The sequence below is a fragment of the Mytilus trossulus genome, chromosome 5 (assembly GCF_036588685.1).
Source record: "Mytilus trossulus isolate FHL-02 chromosome 5, PNRI_Mtr1.1.1.hap1, whole genome shotgun sequence".
NCBI lineage: Eukaryota > Metazoa > Mollusca > Bivalvia > Mytilida > Mytilidae > Mytilus > Mytilus trossulus.
In genome coordinates, this window is record NC_086377.1 from 75342195 (window position 1) to 75361493 (window position 19299).

The 19299-nt window shown below is 34.0% G+C and overlaps 1 protein-coding gene across 1 annotated transcript in view; it reads right to left on the minus strand.

Moving 5' to 3' along the window:
- The window catches only part of LOC134718309 (death-associated protein kinase 1-like), a 41813-nt gene extending 25833 nt beyond the window's left edge, over positions 1-15980 (minus strand). Inside the window, exons 1-7 of the mRNA XM_063580803.1 lie at positions 15963-15980; positions 15000-15086; positions 9155-9253; positions 8267-8365; positions 7540-7638; positions 6672-6773; positions 1411-1500 (exon numbers count right to left, since the gene is read on the minus strand). Of these exons, the coding sequence (XP_063436873.1) occupies positions 1411-1500; positions 6672-6773; positions 7540-7638; positions 8267-8365; positions 9155-9253; positions 15000-15086; positions 15963-15980 (594 nt within the window). The remainder of the gene's footprint in view (positions 1-1410; positions 1501-6671; positions 6774-7539; positions 7639-8266; positions 8366-9154; positions 9254-14999; positions 15087-15962) is intronic.
- Between the last annotated feature and the right edge of the window lie 3319 nt (positions 15981-19299).

Below are 19299 nucleotides of genomic sequence, written 5' to 3' on the forward strand. Positions count from 1 at the left end.
TTAAAAGATATCTTATAGAGTATATAATATATCTTTTTAAGTATATAAGATATCTTATAAGTATATAATATATCTTATTACTTGTATATAAGACATCTAAGTATAAAGTATATAAGATATCTAATAAAGTTTATAAGATATCTCATAAAGTTTATAAGATATCTCATAAAGTATATAAGATATCTTATGAAGTAAATAAGATATCTAATAAAGTTTATCTTATTAAATATGTATGATATCTCATATAATATAAGACATATCATATAATATATGATATAATATATAAGATAGCTTTTAAAAATGATCTAATATAAGTTATCTCATATATTGAATGAGATATCTTATATATTATAAAAGATATCTTATATAAATCTTATATATGATATAATATATCTTATATATTATGAGATAATTTGAAATTCGAATAAATAGCCAAACTGCTTGCCATAGGTTTATGTTACCTGGTATATATGTTTTTGTAATAGGCCTCGTTTACCAAAGTTAAGATGATAGTACATCATGTGCAATGATGATCATGTATTACAACTTCCCTGGTCTGAATCCAATAACTTCTTCAATCAGTGTACATGTTGAAACTTTAAAATATATATTTTCCGTTTTTACAGGAAAAAGAAATTATTTCGTCTTAGATTGTATGCATACAAAATTCCCAATTGGGATGAAAATAACCAATTTGATGTTCAAGGGACCCATTTGAAAACACCTGGAATCATCCCTGGTTGGCAAAGTTGATTCATTCGGTGAAGGTGAAGGTTATGACCCTTAAAAATCTCTTGCAGAGATGAAAAGTGCATGAAATATTGCAAACAACTATACAAAAAGATTATATTGGAATAAACCCCTTAAAAAGCATCTAACGTATCCGAAAATCACGAGTTATATCCAGAATTGTGCACACTCCTTTCCACGGTATACTGTGGGCATTGTATGGCCACGGCTGTCCTCAATATAGGGTGGACACCACGCCCACAGCTGTCCTCTGTATAGGGTGGACACTACGCCCACGGATGTCCACGGAATAAGGTGGGCACCACACCCACGGTGGACAGAGAGTGGACGGCATTGGTTTGTCCACCGTGGGCGAGTGGAAATGACAAAGCCCACCTGGACTGTAGTGTATATACCTAGGATATACCAAGCTGATGACACAAAAAATAAGAGACATCCAACAGATGAGAACACAAATTTTAAACATTTGTCTTTCACATATGCCAACATGTATATTAGGCAACAAGCTTGGAATTGTCAACTTGCATTGGTAATTGACAACAAATACTACAATGACATTGAAAACTACAGGCAACTGTTTTATTGTAATTTCTTTGTACCAAGTCTGTTTTGTCTCTTATAATCTGTGAATATCTTTTTAAGTAAGACAAGACTATTTACCTTAAGGAAATCCATCACTTCTTCCTTCTTCATTTTACTCTCTCCATTATCATAGCTTTCTATTGTTACCAGATCATAAGGAGTCTTACCCTGAAATACAATCAAATAATCTTTCATTAATTATACACATATATATCTTTTACTTCAAAAAACTGTAAAACATTGAGTTATAGGTAACTGTTGCATTAATTTTACCTATACAATGCAGAATGTTGTCTTATTTATATATACTTGAAATAAAAACCAGTGAACCTAAACCAACACATATGAAGTGTCATTATAAAGAGATCAATGAATAATATTTGAGATTTTGCTGTTAAAGAAATTATTGAATGATTGGTGTAGGGTGTGTGGGTGAAATGTGATAAGATGGTAGTTATATGTGTTGCTGGAGTATAATCAAATGGTAGTTTTGTTAATAGTGTATGATTGGTGTAAGATGTGTTGCTGGAGTATAATTAAATGGTAGTTTTGTTAGTAGTGTATGATTGGTGTAAGATGTGTTGCCGGAGTATGCTGAGATGGTAGTTTTGATAAAATTGTATGATTGGTGTAGGGTGTGTTGGTGGAATGTGATTGAATGGTAGTTTTGTTAATAGTGTATAATTGATGTAAGGTGTATTGGTAGAATGTGATTAGATGGTAGTTTTGTAAACAGTGTATGATTGGTGTAAGATCTGTTGGTGAAATGTGATTATATGGTAGTAAAGTATGTTGTTGGAGTATGATTAGATGGTAGTCTTGTTAAATAGTGTATGATTGGTGTGAGGTGCATTAGTAGAATGTGATTAGATGGAAGTAAGATGTGTTGCTGGAGTATGATTAGATGTTTGTTTTGTTAGTAGTTTAGGATTCGTGTTAGGTGTGTTGGTGGAGTATGATGAGATGGCAGTTGTGTCAGTAATGTAGGATTGGTGTTAGGTGTGTTGGTGGAGTATGATGAGATGGTAGTTGTGTCAGTAATGTATGATTGGTGTTAGGTGTGTTGGTGGAGTATGATGATATTGTTGTAGTGTCATTAATGTAGGATTGGTGTAAGGTGTGTTGGTGATGTATGATGAGATGGTAGTTGTGTCAGTAGTGTAGGATTGGTGTTAGGTGTGTTGGTGGAGTATGATGATATGGTAGTTGTGTCAGTAATGTCGGATTGGTATTAGGTGTGTTGGTAGAGTATGATGAGATGGTAGTTGTGTCAGTAATGTCGGAGGGGTGTTAGGGGAATTGGCAGAGTATGATGAGATGGTAGTTGTGTCAGTAATGTAGGATTGGTGTTAGGTGTGTTGGTGGAGTATGATGAGATGGTAGTTGTGTCAGTAATGTATGATTGGTGTTAGGTGTGTTGGTGGAGTATGATGAGATGGCAGTTGTGTCAGTAATGTAGGATTGGTGTTAGGTGTGTTGGTGATGTATGATGAGATGGTAGTTGTGTCAGTAGTGTAGGATTGGTGTTATGTGTGTTGGTGGAGTATGATGAGATGGTAGTTGTGTCAGTAATGTCGGATTGGTATTAGGTGTGTTGGTAGAGTATGATGAGATGGTAGTTATGTCAGTAATGTCGGAGAGGTGTTAGGTGAATTGGCAGAGTATGATGAGATGGTAGTTGTGTCAGTAATGTAGGATTGGTGTAAGTTGAGTTGGTAGAGTATGATGAGATGGTAGTTGTGTCAGTAGTGTATGATTGGTGAAAGGTGTGATGGTAGAGTATGATGAGATGGTAGTTGTGTCAGTAATGTAGAATTGGTGTTAGGTGTGTTGGTAGAGTATGATGAGATGGTTGTATAGTCAGTAATGTAGGATTGGTGTAAGGTGTGTTGGTGGAGTATGATGAGATGGTAGTTGTGTCAGTAATGTAGGATTGGTGTTAAGTGTGTTGGTGATGTATGATGAGATGGTAGTTGTGTCAGTAGTGTAGGATTGGTGTTAAGTGTGTTGGTGATGTATGATGAGATGGTAGTTGTGTCAGTAGTGTAGGATTGGTGTTAGGTGTGTTGGCAGAGTATGATGAGATGGTTGTTGTGTCAGTAATGTAAGATTTGTGTTAGGTGTGTTGGCGGAGTATGATAAGATGGTTGTTGTATCAGTAGTGTAGGATTGGGGGTAGGTGTTTTGGTGGAGTATGATGAGATGGTAGTTGTGTCAGTGATGTGGGATTGGTGTTAAGGGTGTTGGTGATGTATGATGAGATGGTAGTTGTGTCAGTAGTGTAGGATTGGTGTTAGGTGTGTTGGTGGAGTATAATGAGATGGTAGTTGTGTCAGTAATGTAGGATTGGTGTTAGGTGTGTTGGCGGAGTATGATAAGATGGTTGTTGTATCAGTAGTGTAGGATTGGGGGTAGGTGTTTTGGTGGAGTATGATGAGATGGTAGTTGTGTCAGTAATGTAGGATTGGTGTTAAGGGTGTTGGTGATGTATGATGAGATGGTAGTTGTGTCAGTAGTGTAGGATTGGTGTTAGGTGTGTTGGTGGAGTATGATGAGATGGTTGTAGTGTCAGTAATGTAGGATTGGTGTTAGATGTGTTGGTAGAGTATGATGAGATGGTAGTTGTGTCAGTAGTGTAGGATTGGTGTAAGGTGTGTTGGCAGAGTATGATGAGATAGTAGTTGTGTCAGTAATGTAGGATTAGTGTTAGATGTGTTGGTAGAGTATGATGAGATGGTAGTTGTGTCAGTAGTGTAGGATTGGTGGAAGGTGTGTTGGCAGAGTATGATGAGATAGTAGTTGTGTCAGTAATGTAGGATTGGTGTTAGATGTGTTGGTGGAGTGTGATGAGATGGTAGTTGTGTCAGTAATGTAGGATTGGTGTTAGATGTGTTGGTAGAGTATGATGAGATGGTAGTTGTGTCAGTAGTGTAGGATTAGTGTAAGGTGTGTTGGCAGAGTATGATGAGATGGTAGTTGTGTCAGTAATGTAGGATTGGTGTAAGTTGAGTTGGTAGAGTATGATGAGATGGTAGTTGTGTCAGTAGTGTATGATTGGTGTAAGGTGTGTTGGTAGAGTATGATGAGATGGTAGTTGTGTCAGTAATGTAGGATTGGTGTTAGGTGTGTTGGTGGAGTATGATGAGATGATTGTTGTGTCAGTAGTATATGATTGATGTAGGGTGTGTTGGTATAGTATCATGAGATGGTAGTTGTATCAGTAGTGTAGGATTGGTGTTAGGTGTTTTGGTGGAGTATGATGAGATGGTAGTTGTGTCAGTAATGTAGGATTGGTGTTAAGTTTGTTGGTGATGTATGATGAGATGGTTGTTGTATCAGTAGTGTAGGATTGGTGTAGGGTGTGTTGGTAGAGTATGATGAGATGGTTGTTGTGTCAGTAATGTAGGATTGGTGTTAGGTGTGTTGGTAGGTTGAGGTCAAGTGAAAACTGTCTGACGGGCATGAGGACCTTGCAAGGTAGGCACATACCAAATATAGATATTATAAAAGATAATTTTACATTACAAACATTTTTTTTTCAATTAGTCACTGAACCATGAAAATGAGGTCAATGACATTGAACATGTGACTGGCGGAAACTTCGTAACATGAGGCATCCATATACAAAGTATGAATCATCAAGGTCTTCCTCCTTCTAAAATATAAAGCTTTTAAGAACTTAGCTAACGCCTCCGCCACTGCTTGATCACTATCCCTATGCCGAGCTTTTTGAGATTAAAGTCGCAGGCTCGACAAAAAATATTCAGTTTTAAGGGGGCTTGCGGGTCTAAATCATTTTTTTAATTTAAAAAAAATGGGGTCACCGTTCATTTACGCTCACAATCTGCCTTCAAAAGAAGTATACATTTGTGTTAATGTCCATTTTTCTGTTGACCTAATAGCAATGAATAGGGGAAATAGTTGTAATATCGAAATAAAAAAAGAACTAAATTACAGAAATTGCTTAAATTTTACAGTTATTTAGTTTATGTACAGCTTTTTCGAAAACAACAATAAAAAATATAGGTCACCAATGAGTAAATTTAAGATATTTCTATTTTAATGCCAAAAAATGGCATTTTTGCACCAAAAGGGAGATAATTTGGAGCTTTTTCAATGATTTCTACATGTTAAAAGTCATCTGAGGCCAACAAGAATTGATATTTTGGAATGATTATTGTACCATTATGATAAAGTAATAACTACTTAAGGTAATAAATGAAATTTGTAATGAAAAATTATTGTTTAATTTTTTTCTGAAAATCTTATACTTGTGAGCCTCCTTAAGAAAACTGTGTTCATTCATTAAGTGTATGAATAAAAAGGTTAGTCCCTCCATGTAAAAGTAACGCACAGACTGATTTCTTCATATTTAGTTTAACCTGTTTATTATACAGGTATTTCATCGTAAACTTAAAAGTTGTACTTTATTATATTTTATCTGCAGCTGTTTACCCTCAACTATCAGTCAGGGATATAACTCTATAGGGTTATTACAGGAAAATAACATACATTTGTTATTGTGGACTAAAAAATCAAAGAACTGTGATAACATACATATGTTACATGTTTCCAAGGGACAATATACATCATTAGTTTAGTTAAAATGTATACAAGTTCTATTGACATTACTTTTGTCTATATGTATATTTTACTAGTTAAAGATATAACAGTTCATTTTGTCAATTTTGCATAGAACACATAGATATGTTATTACAGAAAAATATGCCTGTAATTACTAAACGGTGTTATCACAGCTTTTCAATATCACTTCAAAGCATTTGCTCAGACATTCATCATGCTTAATTACAATGTATTTTAATTTATTGTAAGAAATAATGATCAGAGCATGTGATGAGGTTCTGCGCAAGTTTCTCAGTAGTTCCCAAGTGCATTATATAATAAGTTACATTTCTTTAATAACTTAGCCTTGTTATCACAGCTAAGTTTATCCCTTAATAGCCTGGACTCATTGATTTACCATGGTCAATCAAAAATGTATTAATTTAATTAAAAAAATATTTATCAAGGCTATGCAATTAGTTTCTGCGCAAAGTCTCAAGAGTTCCCTAGAGCCCATTATAAATGAAATAATTTTACCAATAACAAGCATATGTTATTACAGATTTAGAAAATGTAGGAATAAAGAGTAGACAACTCATGAAAATATCTGTAATAACACACGCAAGTTATTTTCTGTAATAACCCTATAGAGTTATATCTCTGACTGACTATTGTATTTGTATTTATATTGTAATTGTACTTTCTCTGTTGACTTGTATTTAGTTTTTAGAGAATAAAATATCTATCTTTCTAATAAGAATAAAACTGAATGTTACCTCCAATGTTTTCACCCAAGGACTGCATCCTTGATCTATTAAACATTTTATTACATCAATCTGTCCATTCTCAGCAGCATGATGTAAAGCTGTTTGTCCATCCTATATCAATATAAAAATATAAACATGTTAATGGTGTGTGATAACAAAATCATGAGAGGAGTCAAACAATTTACCAAATGTAAGAAAAATAACATCGGGTAAGAAAATATCCAATTATATTTGTGTATAAACTATTAAATGGTAGATTAAGATATAAATTCAATGTATATTTTCTGATTCAGTGAAACAAAACAGGTAAAAAAATAGTAAACTGTTAATTATATAAGTGTAACAAGTCAAATAATAGCAAACCTCACTTTATATAAGTCAAACAAGTATTTGTTGTCCATTTAACATGTATGATTAACAACATGATTTTATGTTGATTCAGTAGAATGATCAAAAGAGAAAAAAAAAACTTTTTTTAAGAAACATTAAAACGAGTTATATTTTCTAATTCAGTACGAAGAAAAAAGAAAAATAAGACCCCACTTTATATAATTCTGTCAAGTATTTGTTATTTTTAAAAGATGTTTTACATTAAATTTGTAGAATTAACATTATCCAACTAAAGATGTTAACACAACTTTTTCTCATCAACTTCTCATTAAAATCAGATGTTAACAAAATAATTTTTTGTCAGAAACAAAATAAAACCTTAAAGATCTGATTCATTTCTGTGTTACAAATAAAATGAGACCCCACTTTATATAATTCTAACAAATATGTGTTGTCCATTAAACCTGTCTGATTAACAACATGATTTTGTGTAGATTCTGTATAAAGTGATGTTTGGTCAGAGTAAGGTCATTATATCTATCATTACCCGGTCTGTAGCGTCTAACCGACTGCCGTGAGTAACCAGGAAAGTCACAACCTCCAGGTGTCCTCCCTCAGCCGCCCACATTAATGGTGTCCTTCCAACCTGTAATATCAACATATAACAGACATCAAAACTTGTGTCATAAACTGGACAATGTTGTGTAATAAATATAAACAAAATATATATCACATGAATCAGTGGTCAAAACTGAATAAAATGACCAGTCACACTTGTATTTATATTCTACATAAACAACAAATAAACAACATGTTTTATTGTGAGATGTCAGAACTTCCATCAGAACTGTTAGGTTAAAAAAAAACTTGTTTTAAGAAACATAAAAACGAGTAGTATGTTCTGATTCAGTACGAAGAGACAAGAAAAATAAGACCCCACTTTATATAATTCTGTCAAGTATTTGTTATTTTTAAAAGATGTTTTACATTAAATCTGTAGAAGTAACATTATCTGACTAAAGAAATTAACACAACTTGTTCTCTTTAACTTCTCATTAAAATCAGATGTTTACAAAATAATTTTTCGTCAAGAAACAAAATAAAACCTTAACGATCTGATTCAGTTCTGTGTTACGAATAAAATGAGACTCTACTTTATATAATTCTAACAAATATTTGTTGTCATTAAACCTGTCTGATTAACAACATGATTTTGTGTAGATTCTGTATAAAGTGATGTTTGTTCAGAGTAAGGTGATTATATCTATCATTACCCTGTCTGTAGCGTCTAACTGACTGCCGTGACTGAACAGGAAAGTCATTACCTCCAGGCGTCCTCTCACAGCGGCCCACATTAATGGTGTCCTTCCCAACTGTAATATCAACATATAACAGACATCAAAACTTGTGTCATAAACTGGACATTGTTGTGTAATAAATATAAACAAAATATATATATATCACATGAATCAGTGGTCAAAACTGAATAAAATGACCAGTCACACTTTTATTTATATTCTAAATAAACAACAAATAAACAACATGTTTTATTGTGAGATGTCAGAACTTCCATCAGAACTGTTAGGTTAAAAAAAAACTTTTTTCTAGAAACATAAACAATATTTATATCAATGGACTCAGCTGGACAAGACAATTAAAATGAGACCCCACTTTATATAATTCTATCAAATATTTGTTGTCCATTAAACCTGTCTGATTAACAATGATTATGTAGAATGATCAACAGTTTTTTAAAAAAATATTTTTTTCAAGAAACATCAAAACGAGTTATATTTTCTGATTCAGTACGAAGAGACAAGAAAAATAAGACCCCACTTTATATAATTCTGTCAAGTTTTTGTTATTTTTAAAAGATGTTTTACATAAGATAAACATTATCTAACTAAAGAAGTTAACACAACTTGTTCTCACCAACTTCTCATTAAAATCAAATGTTTACAAAATAATTTTTCTTCAAGAAACAAAATAAAACCTTAACGATCTGATTCAGTTCTGTGTTACGAATAAAATGAGACCCCACTTTATATAATTCTAACAAATATGTGTTGTCCATTAAACCTGTCTGATTAACAACATGATTTTGTGTAGATTCTGTATAAAGTGATGTTTGGTCAGAGTAAGGTGATTATATCTATCATTACCCAGTCTGTAGCGTCTAACCGACTGCCGTGACTGATGAGGTAAGTCACCACCTCCAGGTGTCCTCGCCAAGCCGCCAACAGTAATGGTGTCAGTCCTCCCTGTAATATCAACATATAACAGACATCAAAACTTGTGTCATAAAATGAACAATATTGTGTAATAAATATAAACAAAATATATATCACATCAATCAGTGGTCAAAACTGAATAAAATGACCAGTCACACTTTTATTTATATTCTACATAAACAACAAATAAACAACATGTTTTATTGTGAGATGTCAGAACTTGCAACAGAACTGTTGGGTTAAAAAAATAACTTTTTTCTAGAAACATAAACAATATTTATATCAATGGACTCAGCTGGACAAGACAATTAAAATGAGACCCCACTTTATATAATTCTATCAAATATTTGTTGTCCATTAAATCTGTCCAATTAACAATGATTAATAAGAATGACAAAAGTGAGAAAAAAAAACTTTTTTTTAAGAAACATTAAAACGAGTTATATTTTCTGATTCAGTACGAAGAGACAAGAAAATTAAGACCCCACTTTATATAATTCTGTCAAGTATTTGTTATTTTTAAAAGATGTTTTACATTGAATTTGTAGAATTAACATTATCTGACTAAAGATGTTAACACAACTCGTTCTCATCAACTTCTCATTAAAATCAGATGTTTACAAAATAATTTTTCGTCAGGAAACAAAATAAAACCATAACAATCTGATTCAGTTCTGTGTTACGAATAAAATGGGACCCCACTTTTTATAATTCTAACAAATATGTGTTGTCCATTAAACCTGTCTGATTAACAGTATTTTGTGTCGATTCAAAATAATGATCAAAGCTTAGAAAATATTTAGTGGTATTTCCGTGTAAAATGTTGGGTGTCTACCAGCTGCTTCATATCATCTGTGTTGTGGTGAGTATAAGGTAATATAGCAATGGTGTATGTTTGTGGTGAGTATAAGGATAATATAGCAATGGTGTATGTTTGTGGTGAGTATAAGGGTAATATAGCAATGGTGTATGTTTGTGGTGAGTATAAGGGTGATAAAGCAATGGTGTATGTTTGTGGTGACCATAAGGGTAATATAGCAAAGGTGTATGTTTGTGGTGAGTATAAGGGTAATATAGCAATGGTGTATGTTTGTGGTGAGTATAAGGGTAATATAGCAATGGTGTATGTTTGTGGTGAGTATAAGGGTAATATAGCAATGGTGTATGTTTGTGGTGAGTATAAGGGTAATAAAGCAATGGTGTATGTTTGTGTTGAGTATAAGGGTAATATAGCAATGGTGTATGTTTGTGGTGAGTATAAGGGTAATATAGCAATGGTGTATGTTTGTGGTGAGTATAAGGGTAATAAAGCAATGGTGTATGTTTGTGTTGAGTATAAGGGTAATATAGCAATGGTGTATGTTTGTGGTGAGTATAAGGGTAATATAGCAATGGTGTATGTTTGTGGTGAGTATAAGTAAAGAACTGCAATAAGCCATGTTTATTTTTTTTCAAGTTTGCATTGCCTATAAGTGTGATCTGTAACTTGTTTGTTATGAGTGTAATAATGTCATTGCTATGTCACATGTTGGTGTTGAGGTAAAGAGTTTCATTGCTATGTCACATGTTGGTGTTGAGTATAAGAGTGTCATTGCTACGTCACATGTTGGTGTTGAGTATAAGAGTGTCATTGCTATGTCACATGTTGGTGTTGAGGTAAAGAGTTTCATTGCTATGCCACATGTTGGTGTTGAGTATAAGAGTGTCATTGCTATGTCACATGTTGGTGTTGACTATAAGAGTGTCATTGCTATGTCACATGTTGGTGTTGAGTATAAGAGTGTCATTGCTACGTCACATGTTTGTGTTGAGTATAAGAGTGTCATTGCTATGTCACATGCTGGTGTTGAGTATAAGAGTGTCATTGCTATGTCACATGTTGGTGTTGAGTATAAGAGTGTCATTGATATGTCACATGTTGGTGTTGAGTATAAGAGTGTCATTGATATGTCACATGTTGGTGTTGAGGTAAAGAGTGTCATTGCTATGTCACATGTTGGTGTTGAGGTAAAGAGTGTCATTGATATGTCACATGTTGGTGTTGAGGTAAAGAGTGCCATTGCTATATCACATGTTGGTGTTGAGTATAAGAGTCGGTGTTGAGTATAAGAGTGTCATAGATATGTCACATGTTAGTGTTGACTATAAGAATGTCATTGCTATGTCACATGTTGGTGTTGAGTCAAAGGGTGTCATTGCTATTTCACATGTTGGTGTTGAGGTAAAGAGTGTCATTGATATGTCACATGTTAGTGTTGACTTAAATAATGTCATTGCTATGTCACATGTTGGTGTTGAGGTCAAGGGTGTCATTGATATGTCACATGTTAGTGTTGACTATAAGAGTGTTATTGCTATGTCACATGTTGGTGTTGAGTATAAGAGTTTTTGCTATGTCACATGTTGGTGTTGAGTACAAGAGTGTCATTGCTATGTCACATGTTGGTGTTGAGTATAAGAGTGTCATTGCTATGTCACATGTTGGTGTTGAGGTAAAGAGTGTCATTGCTATGTCACATGTTGGTGTTGAGGTAAAGGGTGTCAGTGATATGTCACATGCTGGTGTTAATGTAAAGAGTGTCACTGCTATGTCATATGTTGGTGTTGAGTATAAGAATGTCATTGCTATGTCACATGTTGGTGTTGAGTATAAGAGTTATTGCTATGTCACATGTTGGTGTTGAGTACAAGAGTGTCATTGCTATGTCACATGTTGGTGTTGAGTATAAGAGTGTCATTGCTATGTCACATGTTGGTGTTGAGGTAAAGAGTGTCATTGCTATGTCACATGTTGGTGTTGAGGTAAAGGGTGTCAGTGATATGTCACATGCTGGTGTTAATGTAAAGAGTGTCATTGCTATGTCACATGCTGGTGTTGAGTATAAGAATATCATTGCTATGTCTTATGTTGGTGTTGAATATAAGAGTGTCATTGCTATGTCACATGTTGGTGTTGAGGTAAATGGTGTCATTGATGTGTCACATGTTAGTGTTGACTATAAGAGTGTTATTGCTATGTCACATGTTGGTGTTGAGTATAAGAGTGTCACTGCTACGCCACATGCTTGTGTTGAGTATAAGTAGATCATTGTTATGTCACATGTTGGTGTTAAGTACAAAAGTGTCACTGCTATGTCACATGTTGGTGTTGACTATAAGAGTGTCATTGCGATGTCACATGTGTTAGTGTTGACTATAAGAGTGTCATTGCTAAGTGACATGTTGGTGTTAAGTATAAGAGTGTCATTGCTATGTCACATGTTGGTGTTGAGTTTAAGAGTGACATTATGTAGGTGTCACATGTCATGTTCAGTACAGGAGTGGTAAATGAATGTTGTATGATCAGGTGTCACATGTCATGTTCAGTACAAGAGTGGTAAATGAAAGTTGTATGATCAGATGGCACAAGTCATGTTCAGTACTGGAGTGGTAAATGCAGGTTGTATGATCAGGTGTCACATGTCATGTTTAGTACAGGAGAGGTAAATGCATGGTGTATGATCAGGTGTCACATGTCATGTTCAGTAGAGGAGTGGTAAATGCATGTTGTATGATCAGGTGTCACATGTCATATTCAGTACAGGAGTGGTTAATGAATGTTGTATAATCAGGTGTTACATATCATGTTTAGTACTGGAGTGGTAAATGCATGTTGTATGATCAGGTGTCACATGTCATGTTTAGTACTAGAGTGGTAAATGAATGTTGTATGATCAGGTGTCACATGTCATGTTTAGTACAGGAGTGGTAAATGCATGTTGTATGATCAGATGTCACATGTCATGTTCAGTACTGGAGTGGTAAATGAAAGTTGTATAATCATGTGTTACATGTCATGTTCAGTACAGGAGTGGTAACTGAATGTTGTATGATCAGGTGTCACATGTCATATTCAGTACAAGAGTGGTAAATGAATGTTGTATGATCAGGTGTCACATGTCATGTTTAGTACAGCAGTGGTAAATGCATGTTGAATGATCAGGTGTCACATGTCATGTTCAGTACAGGAGAGGTAAATGAATGTTGTATAATCAGGTGTTACATGTCATGTTCAGTACAATAGTGGTAAATGCATGATGTATGATCAGGTGTCACATGTCATGTTCAGTTTTGGAGTGGTAAATGCATGTTGTTTTATCAGGTGTCACATGTCATGTTCAGTACAGGAGTGGTAAATGAATGTTGTATAATCAGGTGTTACATGTCATGTTCAGTACTGGAGTGGTAAATGAATATTATATGATCAGGTGTCACATGTCATGTTCAGTACTGGAGTGGTAAATGCATGTTGTATAATCAGGTGCCACAGGTCATGTTCCTTACAGGAGTGGTAAATGAATGTTGTATGATGTGGTGTCACATGTCATGTTCAGTACAAGAGTGGTAAATGCATGTTGTATGATCAGGTGTCACATGTCATGTTCAGTACTGGAGTGGTAAATAAATGTTGTATGATCAGGTGTCACATGTCATGTACAGTTCTGGAGTGGTAAAGGCATGTTGTATAATCAGGTGTTACATATCATGTTTAGTACTGGAGTGGTAAATGAATGTTGTATGATGTGGTGTCACATGTCATGTTCAGTACAAGAGTGGTAAACGAAAGTTGTATGATCAGGTGTCACATGTCATGTTTAGTACTGGAGTGGTAAATGAATGTTGTATAATGTGGTGTCACATGTCATGTTCAGTACAAGAGTGGTAAACGAAAGTTGTATGATCAGGTGTCACATGTCATGTTCAGTACAAGAGTTGTAAATGAATGTTGTGTGATCAGATGTCACATGTCATGTTCAGTACTGGAGTGGTAAATGCATGTTGTATGATAAGGTGTCACATGTCATGTTCAGTACTGGAGTGGTAAATGCATGTTGTATGATCAGGTGTCACATGTCATGTTCAGTACAAAATTGGCAAATGAATGTTGTATAATCAGGTGTTACATATCATGTTCAGAACAGGAGTGGTTAATGAATGTTGTATGATCAGGTGTCACATGTCATGTTTAGTACTGGAGTGGTAAATGAATGATGTATTATCAGGTGTCATATGTCATGTTTAGTACTGGAGTGGTAAAGGCATGTTGTATGATCAGGTGTCACATGTCATGTTCAGTACTGGAGTGGTAAATGAGAGTTGTATGATCAGATGTCACAAGTCATGTTCAGTACAAGAGTGGTAAATGCAGGTTGTTTGATCAGGTGTCACATGTCATATTCAGTACAGGAGAGGTAAATGTATGTGGTATGATCTGGTGTTACATGTCATGTTCAGTATGGGAGTGGTAAATGAATGTTGTATGATGTGGTGTCACATGTCATGTTCAGTACAGGAGTGGTAAATATATGTTGTATGATCAGGTGTCACATGACATGTTTAGAACAGGAGTGGTCAATGAAAGTTGTATGATCAGGTGTCATGTCTCAAGTCATGGTCATGCAAGATTTTTTTTTGATCCAAAGTAATGTTTTTTTGTGTAGAATACTATGTTACGTGTAATAAAGTAAATCACAATATTTCAGTTGTATACAGTTACGAAGTATCAGATAGCAACTCTTTGACATACAAACTGGAGTGGTATTCATCAGTGTAATAAAGTTAATCACAATATATCATAATACTATGTTTCTTAATATTTTGAAGACAAGAGTATTTGCAATAAATAGAATGTACACTGAATCATAGAACACTAACAAGGGCAGTGTTTAACTGATCCACATTATGTGTACTATATAATAAATATCTGTTAATGTGTTAAACAGTTTACTTCACTTACATAATCACTACATTCCAAGTTAGCTCTGTTCTTTACACACAATTCTACCTCTTTTATATTCCCCTTTGCTGCAGCTGTAAGAAGTTTCTGTAAGCAAAACAAAGCTTTTACATTTTCCTCTAGAACATACAAATGTATCATAAATGTAATAATTGAATTTAACAAGCTACATTTTTACAGTTTCAACAGTTTATACCAAAAACAGTGATTACCAAGAAGGAGTGAAATTGTTGTCAATCATTTCAGTTTTTTGTCTGTAGACAATTGTTATGCATCAGTTTTGAGATCAGCCTAAGTTTTTGTTTAGGTTCGTGTTGCTCGGTCTTTAGTTTTCTATGTAATGTTTTGAATATAAAAAGAAGATGTGGTATGATTGCCAATGAGACAATTCTACAAAACAGACCAAATGACACAGAAAATAACAACTATAGGTCACCGTACAGCCTTCAACAATGATCAAAGCCCATATGGCATAGTCAGCTATAAAAGGCCCTGAAATGACTAATGTAGACTGTTGAATTTTGATTGCTTTTCATTTTTTTCCATGGCATTGTCAGATTCTTTTTGACTTAAAAGAGTTGTGAATGTCCTACAATATCTTACGTTGCTTTTTTTTTGTCTCCCGAAATTTTGTATATTGAAATTCTGTTCACTGTAGTCATTTTGATTTCTCCTGTTCTCCCCCTGAGAATACTGCACGCCTGTATCTTTATGTACATTTTATAGACAACATAAGTCACATGACATAGGTCACATGACACTGACTGACTCTGAGAATACTGCACGCCTGTATCGTATCTTTATGTACATTTTATAGACAACATAAGTCACATGACATAGGTCACATGACACTGACTGACTCTGAGAATACTGCACGCCTGTATTTTTATGTACAGTTTGTAGACAACATAGATCACATGACATAGGTCACATGACAATGACTTTTTAAGAAGAAAAACTTACCTTATCCCAACTTGCCATTATATCCTGTAAAAGAAATTTAAATCATTGTATATTTATTAAAATAAGGAGATATGCTTACCAATGAGACAACTATCCACATAAGTTCAAATGAAGTGGATGTAAGCAATTAAAGGCAATGGTACGGCCTTCAACAATAAGAACAAGAGGCTGTCAAGTGACAGCAAACCGGATCTTTCCTGCATAGGTCGAACCCTGACCAGTTGAACAAGTATGGACACAACATTTAAGCTGAAAACAGCTCTGAATTTGGATTCTGATTGAATATTTATAATAGATTATTTTCTAATTAAGAGGGAATGCCACGAACCATCAAGCTTCCTCCCTAAAATTTATTGAAAGTACATTTTTAATTAATAATGAAAATGATATTTGCAAATCTGAAACACAAACAGGATCATGTAAAAAAATAAACATTATCACACACAGCAAAAATGAATTACCACATAACAACTGTGAAATCTACCTTCATAACACACATGACTTTAAAAAAAAGTCAAAAAGAAATTTTGATGTTATCATTACTCAGGTCAGGAACACTACCTTATATGGAAATGCATGAATAAGCATACTTATGTTCTCGCACGTGTAATTGTTTATTTACGTGTGACGCAATTTATTGTTACCTGTTTTTTTTACCAATCCACTAAATGAGCAACAATGCATTATGGACTACTTCATGTTTACAATCAACCAAGAACACGTGCTACTTACTTAAATACAACACATTTTGTCGTGCAATGCGGGATTAACAATTTCGCTTAGTTTTTCATTTTTTGTATCCACATTTATAGTTCGTGATGTAAAGTATTCGTTCCATGCTCAGATTAATGAAGAGTTCTTTCTATGCGAAGAAAAAGTGTTTGATTTACCAGATATATAGCTATTCACGTGTTTGATGATGACATGCAGAATTCATGTATTTGTCCACCAGACAGCAACGAAACATCAGGGAAAAACACAATTACACATCAGACAAACATACAAGTGTAAAATTAGCCGTCGATTACAGCCGAAGCTAATATTCATGAGTGCAGAAACTTTCGTATAGATAGTTAAAGAGAAATGTGTGATCCATGAATTTTGTGTTCATACAAAAGACGAAGACTAAGAGTTTGTCAAGTATCTGATGGGGTCACTAAACTTTTTGAGTTTAAAAATATATATTGCACCTACTTTACTTTAAAAGTAATTTAAATCGAGGACAAAATGTGTTCATATATTTGTCTTTAAGAGACAATAGCGTATAATCATCAATCGTGGCCATTAATAGCCGACTATACGGTATGAGGTTTTCTCATTGTTGAAGGCGTAACAGTTGCCTATCATTACTTACATCCACTTTATTTGTGCTTAAGTGGATAGTTGTCCCATTTGGCAATCATACCCCATCTCCTTATTTTTGTATATAAACATCCTTCAGAAGTTCGGGTTTCCATTATAAAATATTTACATACATGACAGTGTTTACAAAAAAGTATTGATTTTTGACATATTTCAGTATTTGCCACTTTCAAACTGTTGCCTTTGCTCTGACGGTAGTGGAAAACAACTGTTGTTTCATATGGTTTTCGTCTTTGCTAAGATTTTTCTTCAAATGGAGATATTAGATTTTTTGTTTTATTTTTAACGGACTCGGACTCGAACATTTGTCAATCTTAATGAAATCATTAACATGATTAATGATGTTATCCATGTTTATGTTCGACAACGTGGGAAATTTGATATGTTTTGTGAAAATTGCACCTTTACACCTAAACCTACTATATTTCTGTTATGCATTGGATATAAAAATTTCTATTTTTGTATATAAAATAAGGCCGATTTTTTTTATGTTATTTTACACAAATAATTTTTGGTCACTTTATAGCTTACTAATTGGAGATATTGCACAGGACAGCAGCCGAACGATAAAAGTACCTATGACGGACTCTGCTGTTGTCTGTTCTATAGTCGGGTTGTTGTCTCTTTTACACATTCCCAATTTCCATTCTCAATTTTATGCATCGAGTGATGAAACTATACAAAATATGTTAAGCTATTTACAGTCTGAGCTTTAATAACACTTATTTTTAGCATACTGAATATTATGATGTTCAGATCCTGATAATAAGTTTACACATCCAGACTCCAGTACATATAGAAGTGTTTCTGTGCCAGTTTTTGTGTTTTTCGAGGCAGAAATGTTTTTGGAATGACATTATATATGTTTTAAAGAGATTACAAAATTTTCATACTTGACAGTAATCACTTCATACGACATTTCACGGTTTCACATCGTGAAATTATTGCACAGGTACAATGCATAACAATGGAAAAAAACCTGTGTAACTACTTTTACAAGGCGAGAAAGAAAGTCGAACAGTGATGCTCGTAAGCAATACTTTTTCAATCTGAGCATGCAAACTGAAGATAATGTGATTTTAAAGAAACGTGTTAAAGTAAAGTCCCTTACTTATTACAATACAATTAAATACCCAAGTGAAATCTGTTGGTACGAGTTTTACAACCGTCAATATGGGATTACATGTGGGTCTTCGTCAAACTGTTATTGCAACTTCAGCATGTTATTGTTAAGTCTGTCTGCAAGGCCTTAATGCCACTTTATATTCATACCCCTTCTGCCACCTGTCAATCAGAATCTGAAAAAAAGTTTTAAAATTTAAAACATGTAAACAGATTAAACAGAATAGAGAATGGAAACAAGGAACGTGCCAAAGAGACAACAACCCAACCAGAGAGCAGAGACAGCCAAAGGCCAACAATCGGTCATCAACACAGCGAGAATATTCCACACCCAGAGGCACACTTGATCTGGCCTCTAAAGGCCAAACAATAATGATTACTAGTTCAGCAAAGTAAAGGCAAATATGTCTGTTATTTGTAAAATAAATCATAAATATTTTAATTTTTAGTGGCCTCTAGGGAACTCTTGAAACGGTGCGAAGAAACTAAATGCATAGCCATGATAACTAATTTTTGAATTAAACTAGATACCATTGAGATGGGAGCCATCTCTGTGGGCCCCGCTGTCAATAACGTGGGGTAAATAAGTTGTATGGATAATCTGATATGAAGCATTATTTGAAGTTATTACAGTCTCATGTGTGATTTTTTTCTAAGATTTTAAGTTAAAACTGATAAATATTCTCAACTTACTTTCATAGTATAATAGTGATATGACTGCATGATGTGAACTCATTGTTGACTACTCTAAGGTGACTTCTGGATATATGGATTGATGTTTAACCAATATGTTTAAAGGTGCTGCACAATTGATATTTGTCACATATTTTTAGAATTATGCCTTCAATATATT